The sequence below is a fragment of the Bolinopsis microptera genome, chromosome 6 (genome assembly GCF_026151205.1).
Source record: "Bolinopsis microptera isolate Bmic1 chromosome 6, MBARI_Bmic_1.0, whole genome shotgun sequence".
NCBI lineage: Eukaryota > Metazoa > Ctenophora > Tentaculata > Lobata > Bolinopsidae > Bolinopsis > Bolinopsis microptera.
In genome coordinates, this window is record NC_087077.1 from 18607463 (window position 1) to 18625776 (window position 18314).

An 18314-nucleotide genomic window follows, 5' to 3' on the forward strand; every position below is an offset into this window, starting at 1 on the left:
TTTTTACAACAGTATACATTGCAATGTACACTTTCACGGAAATAAGATCGATTTTTTGACAATTTCCCGGTTTATTGATAGAACCATTTCTTGCAAAATATCATTATTGATCTCATAATATACTTTATATACATTTGTCATTGCTTCCCTTATCATAACGGGGGCGTTTGTCACGTTTTTTAGAATTGTCCATGAATTTTCCACGTCCGCAGAATTACTTAGAATTGAATAGAATTAACCAAAATAAATTAAATTTTCACTATCGGTAAGGATTGAGCCAGCTTATTTTCTTTGTTTATCTTAGCTTTAAATGTTGTTTCATTATTTAAGGATTCATTAAGCCTTGGAAATTAGTCCTACCTGAAAGAATTCCCAACGTTAAGTCCTCTAATAAATTAATAATATTTAAATTTGTTTAAACAACTTTTGTAAAATACGATTTCCTAAAATATGAAATACCTTACTCGGGATTATTATGACCGGGATAAAGTGGTGGGTTTAGGGTAATTTCGCCATATTTTTCCCGAACCACATTTTCACCGGTCGTTAATAAACCCGCCTACTCAGCTTTTAGGGTTCCCAAGGGGTATGGGTGCTCATATTTTAATCGTTGTCTTATATTCACTAAAGAAGACTATTGGGACACTTGTTGTAGGTTTTTCGACTTCATTTGGCTAAAATTGCAAAAATTTCACCTTTTTGCCCAATTCTTGTCATATATCCTTATTGTAAAATTTGATTTAAATAGGCCAATTTTTAATTTCTTAGGTATTGACTATCTCTACATAATGAAATAGGACTCAAAGTAAAAGTAACAGTTAAATTAAAACTTGAATTAATTAAAACTGATGAAAGGGATGATCCAGATGAAGATAACGAAAATGATTACAACTTATTGGAAGACTAAACAGCTCTCCCTTTATCTTAATTAATATCGATCTGGTTGTTACGCTTCAAATGTTAAAAATTATTTTCCATCTAGTTTGATTAACCACGAGTCATTATTTCTGTCTACTTTCAACAATTATTGATAATTCGACTTGTTTCACAAGTTTTAGCAATGCGAAAATTTCTAAACTTGCTTATCTCTAATAAGAAAATTTACATCTGAGACAAAATTTTTGAATCTAAAATTGAAAGGTTGGACACCGGTAAAATGGCGACCGGGAAAATGTGGTGGGTTTTGAGCAATTTCACCATATTTTTCCCGAACCATATTTTAACCGGTCGTTAATAAACCCGTCGTAATAATCCCGAGTAAGGTATACGGGACCTATCGGCCGTACGCGATTATTTGGCCTTACGCGATTATTTAAGCTAATTATGTCGAAGTGTTCATTGAAACGCTCATAACATGCGGATTCACGTACCTCTTTGACCAGTCTTTGTTTTTCTGCAACATCTACTCGAGGTTCACCAATCCAAATTGTTGCCGACCCAATTTGTACTGTACTTTGTACCACCTAAAGTACAGTCGCCCAAATTGAATAAGGCAAGATTAGGACTGATGACAGTCAGCTCCCTATATTACAATTTGTTTTAGTCCTGTTTTTTTCTATTGTATGTACGCATATCTGACATGCCCGGTCCACTAGGTACCAGCGGATGAAACAGTGATTTGTTACCAACTACCAGAGTTTCCTTTGTATCAAAGAGGAGCAAAGACATTGTTAAAAGATCAGTGAGAGAGAGAGACCAGTACTTTGCGGATATCATATCATCTTCAGCGCATAACCTGTTATCCCAGAAGCAGCATGGCTTACATGTGCTCTCAGCTTATCTTTATCATCTACTGTAAGTTTACAATAATGAGTCATATTTTATTTTTTGATTATGTTTTACCTTTTATCTATGCAACTGCCCACGAAAAGACGACTGTCTGTCTGTCTAGACTCTACTCTCTAAAGTTGATTTAAACTCTTACAAACATTACTGATTGTTTAGTCCTGGCTATTACCAATAGTGCACAGGGGCAGAGAAGAGTTGCGCCCTACCATTTATCAAACATATTCACCCGTAGAAAGTATCTACATCTAATAATACTATTAGTTTCCACAGAACTTGTTCTCACGAAATCTACGTACTTGTACATAAGAATTTTACGAAACATAAAACAAGTCACTCTTGTTTGAATAGTGGCATGGCCGGATGCTTATAACAACAATTATACTTTCTACGGGTGAATATGTTTGGTAAATGGTAGGGCACAACTCTTCTCTGCCCGAGTGCACTATTGCTTAACATGTTCGGCATCCTCGAATCTCGTGTTCTTAGCTAACACCTGTTGAAATTTGGATGAGGTACCGGATGTGATAACAGTTGGGCTAACGGTTGAAAACTTGTAGCAATACTTTTCATTCTGTATAAATCTCCCATGAATCAGTGTAACTTTTTTTGGGGTGTTCTCATCCTGTCAGCTCGAGCAGATCTTCCTGTCACTAATGGTGATTTAGTTTTCAACTTAGAATAATTTTTACTTTGTTTGTACTTTTTAAACATACGTTGACCTAAGACTTCAGATTAAAGCTGGTGCCTGGCCATACATTTTATTTTATTTTTCTCTTCGGTTTCGACTGTGTGGAAAAAGTAACCTACACCATCCTCATAAAGGATATGCTCAATAGAGACAGAGATATGCTCAATAGACCTTCAATAAGAATTGATTATCCTAATCACTGCAATAAAGCCGCTTTAAGAATGCCAATAGACCTTCAATAAGAATTAAATATCGTCAAACTTTTCTCTGAAGTCGGAGACCAATTTCTCTCAGAGAGCCCCTAATTATGTCAATAAATGAAACCAGGTCATAGTATTAGTCATCTTAATCAGATAGATCGCATCAGGAAATCATTCATAGTTAATAGACATAGATAAAGTCATGGTCGGTATCTTTTCAGCTATTATAAGATTATAATAGTTTAAAAGACCCCGACATAGATATATACCTTCTATGGAAGGTCCACTCGCCTTTTATTTGTAAATTCTGGTCCTTTTACGACTGGTAGTAAGGCGGTAACGGAAAAAATTGGACTAAGCTAATCCTAGAGACATCACACCATGCCACAACAATGGCTTTATATTCAGCTCTCCGTACTGTAGTTTCTATTCAGGCGGAGCTGTTCACTGCAATAAAGCCGCTTTAAGAATGCCAACGGTACTTAAAAATTCTGGCCACGATGAAAATTACTGCCAAAACTTTACCTACTGTGGAGCTATAGAAACGTTTTTTCTGTAGCAGTTAGAAGTTACGGGAAGCTTGGGAGGAGTTTAATTTTTCAAATAGAAATCAATTTTTCGCCCGATTATACCTAGGAAACTGGTGTGGAGCTCCGGTGCGTTTAATTTGCATTAACTCTGCCATTTATTGACCCTGTTTTACTCCTCAGTGTGGCAAGCAGTTTCGACCAGGGGTGAGGTCCTTGATTTGGGAACAGACTTCGTGTACTTCCTGCGAAATAGCGACATAAAGTCAACCTTAGCGATACGGCAGGAAACTCTTCGACATCATGGTAAATATCTCTTTTAATAATTTCTGAGTCATCGTTTTCATCTGCTATTTAATCTATCGCCTCCAACGATGCTTCAATTTCTATTTTCCGTAAATACTCCTAATATTCTTTAAATTTTAGCAATAAACTCACCCAGGATTTCTGACGAAAATGTTTCAAAGACCGACACAGTATAAAGATCTCAGTAATATGCGAGGTGGACTCAACATTCCCGAACATGTTAAGAGGTAAGCTACTTTTTACCCTTTTCATACCTACCCCTCCCCTCTATTCATGGAATGATTTTCTGCAAATAACTCCTCGTCCGGCTTATTTTTTTCCGGTTTAATTTAAGAACAAGTGTGGTTTAAATTGCGTGAAAATATTCCGCGATCGTGAAAGGTATTGATTTTTATTGAACCGCATTCTTTAGGACCCCGACCATGTCTTGCACTCCTCCTGTCTCTAAGAAGGAAATGCTCTGTTGATTTAATAAAATTTCTTTAAACGTCACGTGTCAGTTGGACTTGGACATCTAAGTGCGACAAAATGTTGCAAATAGCGCGTTCCTACGTACGTGACAAAGACAATGGTGCGGGTGGTAAAACTTTGCGAATTTGGCGGCAAACGTATGGCACGTTTTCCTGAATCACAGTTTAGTTCAATGAATATTCAGCTACATATTGTTAGATCATAATTGTGTAAGGAGTCTGTTGATCAATAAGGACATTAGAACAAAAACGTGACAAAGAAACGTAAATAAAAATTTACAGCGATCACATTACGCAACTGTGCCAAAATTCAAAGCCGCCCGATACATTGTATTACCAAAATATCCGAAGTTAGGGAGAACTAGCACTTCCAGGCTCCCAATGGCACATGTTCTTCCATACCCAATATTGTACAAAATTGTACAGGTAGTTCTAAACTGTGCGCAAAACGATTGATTGTACGACTAGTACGTTATTGTAATTCCACAATCCACACCCACCGCACTTATATTATTACGTTGCCTTTGAACTTTTGTAAAGTGAAGTATAGATTTTTCTAATTTGAAATTTTCCACCAAACCCATCCAACGTTTCTGATCACTTTTACTAAATCGTGATTAGTTTATCGTAACTGCTGCTAAACAAATTTCGGAATCTTTTAGTTTTACAGGGTGCATGAGATTGAATCAAGAGGAATTAGCGACTTTTACTGACAAATTTCGATGTCTTAATCGCATAGCTTTTGATGAAGCCGTAAGAAAAATTTGACTTGAAAAATGTCTCGATTCAATCATTTTTCCATTAAATTTTACCATTCATGGCTAGGATTTATTGGATTATAATTATTTGAGGTAGTATATTCGTTAAATTCACGAGGATACGTCATTCACTACAACTTTTTGTAAGATTAAGGAGATTGTTAAACTTTGCCCATGAGATCTTGTAAGCTTATTTGTCATAGGCAAATAAAAGATAATGCAAGTAAATTTATTAATCAGTTGCAAGAACAAATTATTTAAAACAATTTGTCAACTATCGCATACCTTAGCTAGTCAGGTTGTCGCTGTAATGGATAACTATTTTAGTATGATGAAATGAATTCGCCTCTAAATCTTACATAAAAGGTGGAATATCCCGGCCACCAAAATAACAAAATACTTTCAATTCCCATATACCTAATAAACCTTATGGTAAATTATGCGTTTAAAATACGAAATAATATTTCTGAACCAAGAGTACGATAGGGCTGATGACTTTATGACGTTCTCAAAATAACTTGCTTAGAATTATGCAGAGAAAACAAAAGCTTTTTACTTTGTTTTAAACATTATTATATACAATAGCTGTGATTTGGTACAGCTTCGGCTGGTGATACACACTCCCTAGTGGCTCGTAGGACTAACCCCCTGCAGCTAGTATACTAGTATGGTGCCTTGGCACAGAGTGGCTTAGGGTTAATGAAAAGGAGATTAGTACTTCAGTCCATCCCAACACTGGGAGTGGCCTAGCCTTCTTTTTTTATATAATATATATTTAAAGCTGTAACTTTTCTTTTTCAGTGCAGAGATTCACTACAGAGTAATAAAGAAATTACCAGATTGCAGTGAAGCACGCTTGGTACAGGCACTTGTATCTCTTCATAGGTCTATTCCTCTACTTTTAAGTGAAGATGTAAGTAACATTTTGTCTTAGATGCTGTGTTTTTAATTCTTGTGTTAGCATGTCTTCTTTTTGTATTTCAATATCTTATCTTATCTTATCTTATCTTATCTTATCTTATCTTATCTTATCTTATCTTATCTTATCTTATCTTATCTTATCTTATCTTATCTTATCTTATCTTATCTTATCTTATCTTATCTTATCTTATCTTATCTTATCTTATCTTATCTTATCTTATCTTATCTTATCTTATCTTATCTTATCTTATCTTATGTCTTGTCTTGTCTTGTCTTGTCTTGTCTTGTCTTGTCTTGTCTTGTCTTGTCTTGTCTTGTCTTGTCTTGTCTTGTCTTGTCTTGTCTTGTCTTGTCTTGTCTTGTCTTGTCTTGTCTTGTCTTGTCTTGTCTTGACATTTTATAATCGAATCTTTAATTTCTAATCTATCTTATCAGATAGTGAGCAGAGTTGGGAAGAAGTTAACACGAAAGTTAAGGAGATTTGTTAAGTTCCAGAGTGGCGACATCAACGGCCACCCCACGTGTGATGTCGAGTACAGGTTAGTAAACTAAAAATCTGCAGAGAAACCAGATGATGCACTTTTAACTTCGATTCTACACGTTTATTTGGCATATTCTGATCATTATTTTAATACCTGCATAAATTTCTTCCCGCCATGAGCATAGATTCAAATGATGAACTTTTAAGCATAACACTTTTACAGAATAACGTGTCTTAATGATACGTTAATTTTACATTGATTAAGTTAAACTAACACCTTTCTTATCCCAGGATTTTAAACTAACACCTTTCTTACCCCAGGATTATACATCACCGTAATATCTACGCTGCAATCGACCCCACATTGCGAGAGTTAACGGAGCTACGAGCAGTTATTAAGGTCTTGGACCCCTCCAGAAATGGTGGCCGGGGCCGGAGACGGTTGAACAAGAGGGGTCCTGGTATGTTGACCACCCCAACACTAGAGCCAACCACTGACGCATCAGACATCTCCCTGTCATGACACTTATCATGAAATTTGTTAAGTACGATGTTGTGACGTTGCAGTGACGTTGCAGTGACGCTGCAGTGACGATGATGTGTGATGATCTGAAGATGACGTGCATGGCGTGAAGACATATGAAGAATTTTGGAGGAAGATTTAAAAGGAAATGTGAGTATTTCGGAGGAAGATTTAAGAGGAGGCTTTTAGAAGACAAAGACAGCATGCTAATCAAGACGATCTGAGCAAGGTCGTCAGTTTTTACATACTGTTCTTCTTGTATGTTTTTTGGCTTGGTATCAATTTTTATAAATTTTCAGATAGTAAATGTTAAGAGCATTTCAAGTTTTATAGCTGCTAGCTTTGCAGCCTTGTTAATGCTTTCAAATTACGTTAATTTGGGTAGCTCAGGTAGTGGGTCGCGTTCTAGCGTACCCCATTGCCCTCCTTCCCTTCCAACCATAACCGAAACTTACACAACCTTTACGTTTATTTGCCGCATGTTGAATAAGTGCTCCTTTTCATATTTTTTTGCTGTGCCGTAACTTACAAGCTTCTTATAAGAATCCGTTGGTACTGCTGGAGCACTTAAAGAAGTTCACATGTACGTGGGCTAGGACTCCAAATATTTCGAACTTTACGCTGTGATTTATTACTAAGATCTTTCTGGAATATGTAATTTATTTGTACGCTCAAACAGGGTGACGATGTTGACAATGTCAATAAATTATTATTTATTTGAATTTGATAGTGTGAACTTATTTTAAACATTATCGTCGTTTCGCGTTTCAACCTATTTTCAAGGGACCGAAAGAATAATGGAATTGAGAATTTGTGAATTTGAAGGTGGTTATTCCGTAAATGACTTCGATCGTGTATTATCATTTTCTACCATGTATAAGTTATTTGTGAGTTGATGTTTAACGTATACATCGTGATTTATTTGTTGTGTGATGACTAATAGATATATAATAAATAATAAAGACAAATCAAATTTCTTTTATTATAATATAGCAACATTACATAAACACTGTACAGATAAAATAACGCTAAGAAGATACTAAAATATATCATCATTAAACACATACTTTCCAGAACCCCTGCATTCCCACCCAGTTTCACCTCAACTTAAAGCTGAAACCTCGCCCGTTGGGGTCAACATTTCATTTAGTAAGGGTGAACACGACAAGTAACATGATATTTCATGCAATGTTAAAAAGTAACAACAAACAGCAACAAGAAGTAGCAATTGGCCGGTACTAAGTTAGGATTCGTCAGATATTTCGATGTATTCATCACCCAAAACCCCCCTACATGTTCCTATACCACTATCAGAGGCGCAGACAAGGCTGAGCATGTTTCAACATTTCAGTTGAGTTTTCCAAAATTTCAGTTGAGTTTTCCAATATTTCAGTTCTGTTTGGATGCAATACCATGCTCCACGTTAACGCACTTTACTGGCCCCAAACTAGAATTAGAGTTCTTGAGGGATTCTGGTTGTTGTTTCCTTTGATCTGTAAAATAGAACCGTGCTTTCACTTTGGACACTGAATCCGATGCGATCTTAGCAAGCTTTTTCAACTTCTGTGATAGCAACCTCCTGCAAAGTTGGATTTGGGTTTTTGAGAAATATAAGTGACAGCTGAGCTTTGTAAAAGCATGGGTTAATTGTCTTCAGCTAAGGATGATGGGGTGAAGAGGTAATAATATATGATGGAGTAGTGTCAATGTGGAGGGTGAGGGTGGATTTAGTGAGTGGGATTAAACTCCTATCGCTATTTTTAGCTTTTAGCGGCCGTACTAAAATTTAACTTGACTCGCTAGGTACTACATATATATAGTGGTCGCCTTTACACGTTTAAAAGCTTTATGAACATTATCTGTTATCGGTTTTCTTACCTGTATTGAGAACCACGCACATAGTAAAGATAAGGGTTTATAGTTGAGTTCATGTTTATCAACACTATGTAGAGCACAAAATCAACGTTCCACTTTTTAGGTATCGACAGACTACCCTGATAGTAGATAATTGTAATTATGAGCATGATCCAATGATAAAATGATAAGATTAAATTAACTTTTGGAATACGTTCAAAAATTCCGGATTTTGTGCTAAATCACTACACTAGAAATTCAAGATTTTTCTAGAAGGGCACGCCCCCAAAAGCTGAAACTAACTTTATTCAATATATTCTTGAACCTAATTCCGAATCACCCCACATCACATGATATGGATTAAATTGCTCCCCTGGCGAGTAAATCACGTGATAGTCGAGTGATTAATCATCATCCGAACTTTCTGGTGTCGCAATTATCGCATTCATTTGTTTAATTAGAAATAACAATCTGAATGAGATAAAAATGAGATGAAAACAAACAAGTTTCTAACCTTAACTTTGGTGCCGACTATACTGTCGATGATATCGATATACTGCCAGCCCCAGAGCGGTAGTTGGCATGAAACGAACACTATTGCTACGACTGCAACTGTTAAAGCACTTCCTGTCCGCCGACATCCTCTTTTGTACCATTGGTTCTTCTTTTTTGATTGCTGAGAGTTGAAGTGAGTGTTAAGTAAAATATCTTGATAAACTAGATGTCAAGATGTGGGCCAGCCCTGAGGGTGATTGTCAGCCCCAAGGGTGATTGGCTTGTGTTTTGAGAGATAATCGTGATAACATTTTCTATTATTATGTGTTATTAAAATAGAAAAGTGCCGTACACTGCTGATAGCATAGTACGTGTGCTGCAAGTTCTGCTTGACGATCTCCCTGACGACCAGGGAGCACGTGACTGGTATGATGATAGAGTTGAGGAGGGTGGGGAGTATCGCGAAACTTATCACCAGCATGCTCTCCAGCCAGGGAGGTAGGGCGTTGTGGATCACTAAGTTACAGCTCGCTACTGCCACGTGGTATTTGTACCTGTGAGTTGGGGTAGATTAAACTTTCATTTCGTCATTCTGAGTTTAATAAAGTTTAGTAACCATTACACTCTGATTAGTCTGTCAAACCAATTCATGCTGATCACAAGTACTGTTCTATGTCAAGACATATGACATATCATTACATATAATGAGCAGGAAATTAATTTAAAACGAATAGAACATGCTAAAGTGGTGACATAAGTCAAAGTGCTGACCCTTTGGAGACGTAAAACTTTCAAACCATGTAATGGCTTTATTACAAATTCTGAATAACTCTGGTAGTTAACTTACTTGGTATCAGTGAGGCCGATGACCGCACTGATCGTAAAGCCAATGTGGGGTAACGCTGTGTAGATCCATGCGAATGTCAGCAGTCTCAGCACAAGAACCTTCCTCACTTTCTTAAAGGGATGAGCAAAACTGCGCCACCTGAAGTGGGGTACTGGTAGGTGGTGAGATCCTGCCGAGTGATTAAAAGTGAAACTGCGCCACCTGAAGTGGGTGGTGAGGTCCTGCCGAGTGATTAAAAGTGAAATGAAGTTGGGACATTGATTTCGGGGAAATGTCTAACTAACCGTGCAATGCACAGGATACTAATGATGCTTCCGGATACAGTGGTACAGAGCTCGAAGGACATGCCCTGGAGAGAACAGAGAGCTGGATATCGGCCCACTGATTTTTCGGGCAGCCGGTCTCCAAAGAGGGCGGCTGCCGTGCTCGTCGTACCTAGTAAACACAAGGGATCATCTTAAGTTTAGTTATTTGAGATACAACTAGAAGATGATAATCATTTAAACTGGGATAATTTTTGGTCGCTGGAAAAAGTATTGTGCAAGATAAATCACATTGGGAGGGGAAGACTCACCCGAAATAGAGATGATAAAGTCACAAACACTTAGATTTAGATAAAGGACCGTCAAATAATTCCGTAGATATGAGCTCCAAACTCCTATAGCCAACAAGTTCCCTGATGAATAAGTGAAAATGAAACAATCTATTTAGAGCTGTAATGGAATCTTATAATAACATATAAGTTTTGATTTTAGCTTGATATATTCAGCAATCGGTCTTGTGTTAAAAATTACTATTGAAAATCTAACATCAAAGATAATGCTCGATCTATAAATATAGATATTTATAAATTAAGTTTGAATTAAGTTTGAATTGAGTTTAAATAAAATATTGTCTAACGTCTATTTATAGACAATATTTTATAAATATACAATAATACAGCTTGGAAAGGATCAATAAACTTATGTTCCTACCTACGAAGGAGAATACAGCAGCAAACAAAAACACTGTTCCATACAGAGTGTTGGCAGTCTCTGAGAAACAAGGAGAAAAGATGTTATCTGACGGATCAACAGGGCCACACGGCGGGCTAGGTATGGGAGTACTGATGTTCATAAGATTGAGATGATGTTTTGTTACCAAGTCTGACTCCAGACTAACAGTCAGATTTAGAATGGTGGCGATGTGTGTTGTGAGAGGATACAATTCCACTAAGGATAAGTTTTGTTTGAGATGAGGATCAGTTATCGCTTCCCATGTCGAGTTAATCATATTGCTGTACCTAAATACATAGAAGGTTTTATTGTAAACTCATTACTCATAACTCAAAAAGTAACCGCTTCTACTAAATCGCTCGCCCAAATCAAAAAAAATTCTTGTGAAAAGGCCCTATTGTATTTTTGGACGCTGATTCCGAATCACCTCCCATGACGTAGGCTAAAAATGCTCCCCTGGAGAGTTATGGGCAAAAACCGTTTTGGTTACGTGACAGGCTTGCCTGAGGACCCCAGGCTATTGTGTTCATTAACGGATTTGGTGGAATGACAGGCTGCAGGCTGAGCGCGGCCCAGTAAGTGACAGGCTAGTAAAATATGAATTCGATTGTTTAGTGTTCGGGTTAGGGTTAGGGTTGTGGTAAGGGTTAAGGATAGCATTGATTCACGATGTCAATCCTTCGCAGCTCGGTGAGGCACAGTGGTGCATCTCGCCGATCTACCGAGAAGCATTGTGTGATGCGCGCGCGACCCAGTAGTGCATCGCGCTACAAGGATAGCATCGAGGTTAGGGTTACCTGAGGACCCCAGGCTATTATGTTCATTAACATAATAGTATAGAGATTAGGCGGAATGACAGGCTGAGCGCGGCCCAGTAAGGTTAGGGTCAGGGTTAGGCATTAGGGTTGGGATTAGGGTTTATGTAAAACCGTTTTTTACGGCTGCAAAACCATAAAAACCAAAGTCACGTGAAATTTTTGAGCGAGCGAATTAATAAAATTAAAGCCACCTATTCCTAATTCATAATTCAAAATTCAAAATCACGCAGTACGCGCACGAAATTTTAAAAATTAACTGGGCCTACTTAACTGGGCCGCGCCGGGCCGCGCATTTTTCGCTTCGGCATGCGGTAGATCGGCAAAATGCATCACTGGGCCTTAATTGACGATGTCAATTTATTGCAGCTCGGCGCGGCACAGTAGCGCATTTTGCCGATCTAGCGACAAGCGAGAGAAGCCTCATTGAGTGCACGGCGCGGCACAGTCAACATAACAGTGACGCATCGGATCGCGCTACAACACTGGGCCTCGCCGAGCTGCGTAGGATTGACATCTGACATCGTGAATTAATCCTGATCAGTGATCCTCATGATCCGATCCTCCGGTAGGAAATCGAATGATCACTAAGCAATGACAAATAAAATTATATATTAGGTTGCTTAGCTTATTAACTTTAAATAATTCGTTTGCTCAGTTGCCCGTGCTAAAAAATTATGACGTGACTTTGTTTTGATTTTTACAGTTTTGCAGCCGAAAAAATAATAATTATAAATATACGGTAGGCCGTAATAAAGCGCCTTGCCCAGTAATGAATAATATATGATAAAAACACAAAAATATAAAATGAAAACACAACGATCAAATGATTATGCTATAAAGAATAATCAGCTAGCTAGCTTAGTTGATACACATTGTATGCCCCTTTTAAAAAGTGGCGAAAAGAGGTATATAACGTGTATCAAAGAATCAGCCGGCAAATGATAAAATGATGGTTCATAGTTTGTGTAATATAATATCACATTTGAGTATTTTGCGCCGCGCAATAGAATTCAGATGAGAAGCTTTCACTTTTACTCCGCACGCAATTTTGATATCCAGTACATTTCATTCGTAGTTGCCATGGTTATCGCTATGTTTGCCTTCGACACCATCGCATCAGATAGTGTACGATTTTATTCGATCGTTTCGACTCCGTTTACCAGTTGCGACTTGCAGTCCGACAGTGACTTACTTATTTACTTACTACATAATGTTTTTTAGTGGCTTTCAATTAATTTGTAAGATTGTTCTGGTTATGATAATTCCTTGCGGCACTAAGCAGTCTAAACTGCTATCATTAATACGGACAGTTATGAAAACATCAAAAAACAGTTTCATTAACTTGAACATATGAATAGATACTCGCCATGATCAAACATAGTAACCAACGGAAATGTTACCTTACACAAATCTTTTGTTTGATGATAAATTACCCCTAGCAATTAGTCTGCATGATCGAAACCTGTACCTGTATGTTCCTTCTTAAGACTTTGAGGAGAAATCTATTATGGAATATGGCTCACGATGTTGCCTCCATTCAGTCAAAATATAAGTCAATTTAGTAGAGCTGAGGACGAAACTAAGTAAATTGCAAACAGAAATAACCGATGATCTACAAATAAAATTTGCAACATGCACGTGCAAAAAAATCTCATTTATTAACCATGGCAACGTCAATTGCACCCAGGTGGTATAATCTTAGCCGATCTAAGTGGTTTTATCTCCTCCCTTACACAATTTTAACACAATCTGAATCTGTCATAGCTTATCTTGATATAAACGATCTACAATCACTGGTGCCAAATTCAGAACGTCCACAACCTGTTTCGATCTTCAGTCAATAATGCAGAATCTAATTAGGGAACTGTATTTCTCGTAACGAAAAATTTAATGATCCCGGAAAGAATTGGTCGGATTACATCCCTTGCCAATTTTCAGGGTATTTTAAGTTTGAAGTATCCGAATCAATTGGTTTGGTTTTATTTGTAGAAACCTTTGAGGGAGACCTTCCTTGATTGATAAGATGAATTATGTTGACTACCAATTAAAGCGGGGACTACAGTTACACCCTTCTTTTTAAATACAGGGGCTGGCATAGATTAGAGATCAAGATATTAGAGATCAAGATATTAGAGAGCTTGAGTCATATTTTCAGTTGTAAGACCGCAGAAGCCAAGTATTCTTGAATTAATTTGACTAGCATTCGAATTCTTATACTAAAAAATGTAATTTTGCAAATTAAGAAAATATTTGTTTATGAAACGCACTTCTCAAGGTACCCGCATATGTGAGAGGGTCAGATTAAAACCTCAATATGGCGTTTGACACCGACGCAAGATTACAGCTTATTGGGTCGTACACCCAGAAGACTCTGAAAATCAAGAACGACAAATGGGCGAAACTTCTCTCGCAGGACGAGCAGAAGCAGCTCATTGTAGACTTTTGCGAAAAGGGGGACCATGTCAATCTGGTTATGATTGTACAGCCTAATGGTATTCCTCTACCTTTCTACGAGTTTCCATCAACACTGAAAGGAAAAGCGGTATACTTCGTGAAAAAGGGCAAGATACCGCTGAGCAAAGGAAAGTTTAGATCAGAAATGATCTATGGCGACCTTTCAAATTCTCCTTTGGAACAACTCTCTGCATTAGTCGATGAGGTGAATTTCGAATTTTCATTCGAGGAAAAAATAAAAAACTGCATAAACTTTTTAACAATTTTTTGTTTTAAAATACGTAAGATTTGGCACATATATACACCCTATTCCTTAGTACAACAAAAATCTGAGTCTTCAACTACAAACATAATTTTACAAGTGATAGGATGTGAAAAAACTAAAAAATAGGGGGGATATGAAGGCTGCGTTGAATTATAATAGATATCAAAATATACCGTCATATTATATATCTTATAAAAGATATTCTAAGACCATGCCACAAATAAATACTAAAACTTTATCCGGAGCAAAATGAACCAAATTGGCAATCCTTTATTTGAGGCATAAAAGAGCCTATCCACGTTCACTGTACGCCATGTCCAACCGGGAGCCAATTATCATATTGACCAATATCATTATTGCAATACTGCACTAGCCACGTGCTAGGGTCACGTGCTAGGGTCACGTGCTAGGGTCACGTGCTAGGGTCACGTGCTAGGGTGTGACGATTACTTGACCCTGGCAGAGTCCTGAAACCACATAAGCAACGAGTACAACATTAAAGTTTGATTGTCAGTAAATTAAATTAGATTGGAAAATCGTCCTTGTTACTTTAATCGGGGAGATTCCAGCCAAAATTATGTATCTGGGAGGGATCAGGGACCCTAAAATGGCCATCGCATCTCCTATTTAAGGGTTTTACAATACAAATCCAATAACTGGATAAGAATCAAAATAACTTTGGTAACTGGTAGGATCTTGATGCCTGATCAATCCTACAGAAAAACTCGCCGTTACCATTATTTATTACTCAGACTATGTTCAAAATTCTAGTTCACAATATAATTAGTAAAGATGATTCTAGTTCACAATTTAATCAGTAAAGATGATTCTAGTTCACAATTTAATCAGTAAAGATAATTCTAGCATATTAAACAAACCAAACACACGAGTAAAGTCAAACATTTCAGCTGCTAGTTCCACTTCTCTCCAACAAGCGGAACCACGAAAACTGGCCAGCTGTGGTGTCTCAAGATGTGCAGCGTCACGTGCACAATCTGAAGAGCTCCGTCTTTGTGGTGGCTGGACAGGTCAAGGGCAAAACTCTGTTACCTTTACCTGTGGGTGCTGAATCCTTCACCGATAATGACGACGACAAGTAAGAGTTTGTGTGTTGATGTTCAATGGATGTAAAATCTAAATGGGGTGAATGATTTCTTAAAGACAGGATTATTTGTTTCTATGACTAGCTGTTTTATTTTTAATATTTCTAACAATATATTAAACCAGGGCTGAAAGACACTTGAGAAACTCCATTCATCAAATTGAGGGAGTAATTATCGGGTGGAGTCATCAAATACACGATGTTCTGAAAAGAAAGTCAGCTCAACCTCTGTTGGAGGGACTAAACCCCGAGCCAATGGTGGAGATCGAATTTTGGGAGTCTAGAGCCAGAAATCTGGAGTGCATCTTTGATCAGGTTCGTCACTTCAGTAAAATTTAAACTCTGAAAGATTGCTGACAAAAGTGCTTAAAGATCACTCGAAGATCCGAGGTCTTCAAGCGCTTTTGACACATTTATGACAAATTTTGGAGTTTTAAGCGGTTTTAAAAGGGGGTTTCTGGTGGGTTTCGATGGTTTTCAAGGGATAGTTCTTAATCTTGCCCCAAAAAGGAAATTTGGGTTGGTTTTTTTCTTCAGAATTCAAAATTTCAAAAATGGTCTTTAAGCACATTTGTCAGAAAACGGCAGAACTATCTCCAAACATGGAAAACATACGAGATTTGCTGGTCTTGAATTCTAAGTTTTTGTTTATATGATGATATTGAAACTACTGTTGATTAATGAATGATTGGCCGATTGTTTATTAGCCGCATTATGTTGAAGGATAATTATTTCTTCTAGCAATTAAACTGTTGGACGAATTATCACGACGAATTGATTATTATTCCTTTAATTAATTCGTCGTTACTAGAAGAAATAATTATCTTCCAACATGAAACTACTATGCTCCAATAAGGGTATTGGCAATGATCTGGCTTAACCAATGAAATAAGCTTGTTATTAGGTTTATGGGTTTTTATAATTACTAATTCACATATTTTAAATACTCAGTCGGTAAAACTTTGAACAATACTATTAATTTCAGTTGAGGTCACAGAAAGTTAGGAAGATGGCAGAAATACTGGAGAGAACTGAGAGCAGCTACTTTAATTCCTTCAAGATACTTTTCCAAGATGTAGTCAACGGTAAATTATGGATCTAACGCGATACAATGAGATATTAAAACACTCTCATTTCTCTAAAGAATGGCAGTATTTTTAGATTCAAAATTGATTAATAAAAGTGACACAGCTTGCGAAATGCAATTGTAATCAGATGTATCCATGAACACGACCGTTTTTCGAAACCTGCGGAATTAATAACGCTAAGATTGCAAAAATTTATTTCCTGTTGTCACACGAATAACAAACGACTGATTTGTAAAAAACTTGATACAATATTTATGTTATGTGGTTCAGTGGTTTAACATTTTTGGTTCCATCTTCAGTAAAGAATTAAATGTAAGAAACCAAAAGCTTCAAACAAGCTTGACAACGAAATTACAGTTACACTTAAGTAATAAACAAGAGAGAATAGTCTAGGAAGATAGTTAATTACTTTGAGTACCTTGTGACCGAGCTAGATTACTCAGGACAAGGTATCGAGACATACCATCTAACACCTCTTACTTAAAATGAGCTAAAAGCTTATACCCCTCGAAGTCACGATTATCACGCCCTTAAAATGTTTCAGCACTAAAAGAGGCACGTGAGATCAATATGTACCTGAAAGCCCTGAAGACAACAATCGAGTCGGTGGAGGAGTCCGAGTTTGACCAGGTTGAGCCCCGGTTAGCTCCAGTCCTGCACACCTTGTGTTTAGTGTGGGCTAACAGTAGTCACTACAGGATGCCAAGTAGGATTATTGTGGTGTTACAGGAGATTTGTAACCTTCTTATCAGGATTGTAAGTACTTTTTGTTACCTTTCTGGAAGGATTTTGGAAAAATGCTTCAGTAATCAATTGAGTGGTCCTTCAAATAACTTATTTTGGTCAAAACAAAAAGTGAAATATTTGATCAGAAGATAAATCTGTTTTAACACAACAAAATAACAGGCATCAGAGTATCTGGGACCAGAAGAAATCTTCAAAGGGGAATCAGATGAAGCGCTTACAAAGATACGATATGTTATCAAAGTGCTGGAAAAGTTCAAGGAGGACTTTGAAGAGAAGAGGACCGCACTGAAGGGATACTTCAAGGAAACTGATTTTGTACCCTGGGAGTTTGCTTCTAGTTTGGTGTTCCCTCGTTACAACTGCTTCTTGGGCCGTGTCAGACAACTCCAGGTTGGTGACTAGACTGTTTAGTACTGGCTATTCGTTGAGAGACAAAATTTAGTGATAACTAAGAGCTAGGCCGAGTAAGGCCGACACAGGTTCTAAATCTCATTAATACCACGATAATTACTGCTATTTAAATTGCATTGTCCCTGTTCATCAGAAATTTAGTGATAATATTACTATGTTAGGACATCAAACAATTCCGACAATTCTATTGTCCTACTTATTGATTATTTACCAAACCTGCGAGCTACTATTCCATTAAACAATGTATTTCAGGATCTAGTTGAGACTACGATCGAGTTTAACAGACTAGAGAAGGTAGAAATTGGAGGAATGAAGGGTAAAGCTCTGAGTAAACAGATAGAAAACTTGTTCGGGGAATTCACTGAGTTTGTCACTATCTTCCAAAACATCACCTACAACTGTCTGGACATCAAGGATCCGGTAGGTACAGTGTAGGATGTGTAGGGTGTAGGGTGTAGGGTGTAGGGTGTAGGGTGTAGGGTGTAGGGTGTAGGGTGTAGGGTGTAGGGTGTGTAGGGTATGTAGAGTGTAGTTTGTTCTAAATAAGCTTTATGTACACATGTGTGTAATGTACTT

General features: G+C 37.4%; 2 protein-coding genes across 2 annotated transcripts in view; both read left to right on the plus strand.

Annotated features, from left to right (window-relative positions):
- The first annotated feature begins 1595 nt into the window (after nt 1-1595).
- On the plus strand, nt 1596-7567 carry LOC134817063 (uncharacterized). The gene is made up of 6 exons (XM_063826153.1): nt 1596-1794; nt 3387-3509; nt 3646-3736; nt 5539-5650; nt 6094-6197; nt 6461-7567. The coding sequence occupies exons 1-6, from the start codon at nt 1755-1757 to the stop codon at nt 6660-6662; spliced, it is 672 nt and encodes a 223-aa protein (XP_063682223.1). The 5' UTR covers nt 1596-1754; the 3' UTR covers nt 6663-7567.
- Nucleotides 7568-13900: 6333 nt separating this feature from the next.
- Nucleotides 13901-18314, plus strand: part of LOC134817332 (dynein beta chain, ciliary-like) — a 36246-nt gene continuing 31832 nt past the window's right edge. Inside the window, exons 1-7 of the mRNA XM_063826466.1 lie at nt 13901-14330; nt 15299-15486; nt 15618-15807; nt 16478-16577; nt 17125-17336; nt 17487-17717; nt 17991-18158. Coding sequence (XP_063682536.1) covers nt 13986-14330; nt 15299-15486; nt 15618-15807; nt 16478-16577; nt 17125-17336; nt 17487-17717; nt 17991-18158 — 1434 coding nt within the window. The 5' untranslated portion in view covers nt 13901-13985. The remainder of the gene's footprint in view (nt 14331-15298; nt 15487-15617; nt 15808-16477; nt 16578-17124; nt 17337-17486; nt 17718-17990; nt 18159-18314) is intronic.

What these genes read in the sequence shown, in the direction of transcription:
- LOC134817063 (XM_063826153.1), top strand. Translation starts at nt 1,755, where the DNA reads ATGGCTTACATGTGCTCTCAGCTTATCTTTATCATCTACT. An exon ending in GCTTATCTTTATCATCTACT is followed by an intron (nt 1,795 to 3,386) that starts GTAAGTTTACAA and finishes TTTACTCCTCAG; the next exon opens with TGTGGCAAGCAGTTTCGACC. An exon ending in ACGTGTGATGTCGAGTACAG is followed by an intron (nt 6,198 to 6,460) that starts GTTAGTAAACTA and finishes TTCTTACCCCAG; the next exon opens with GATTATACATCACCGTAATA.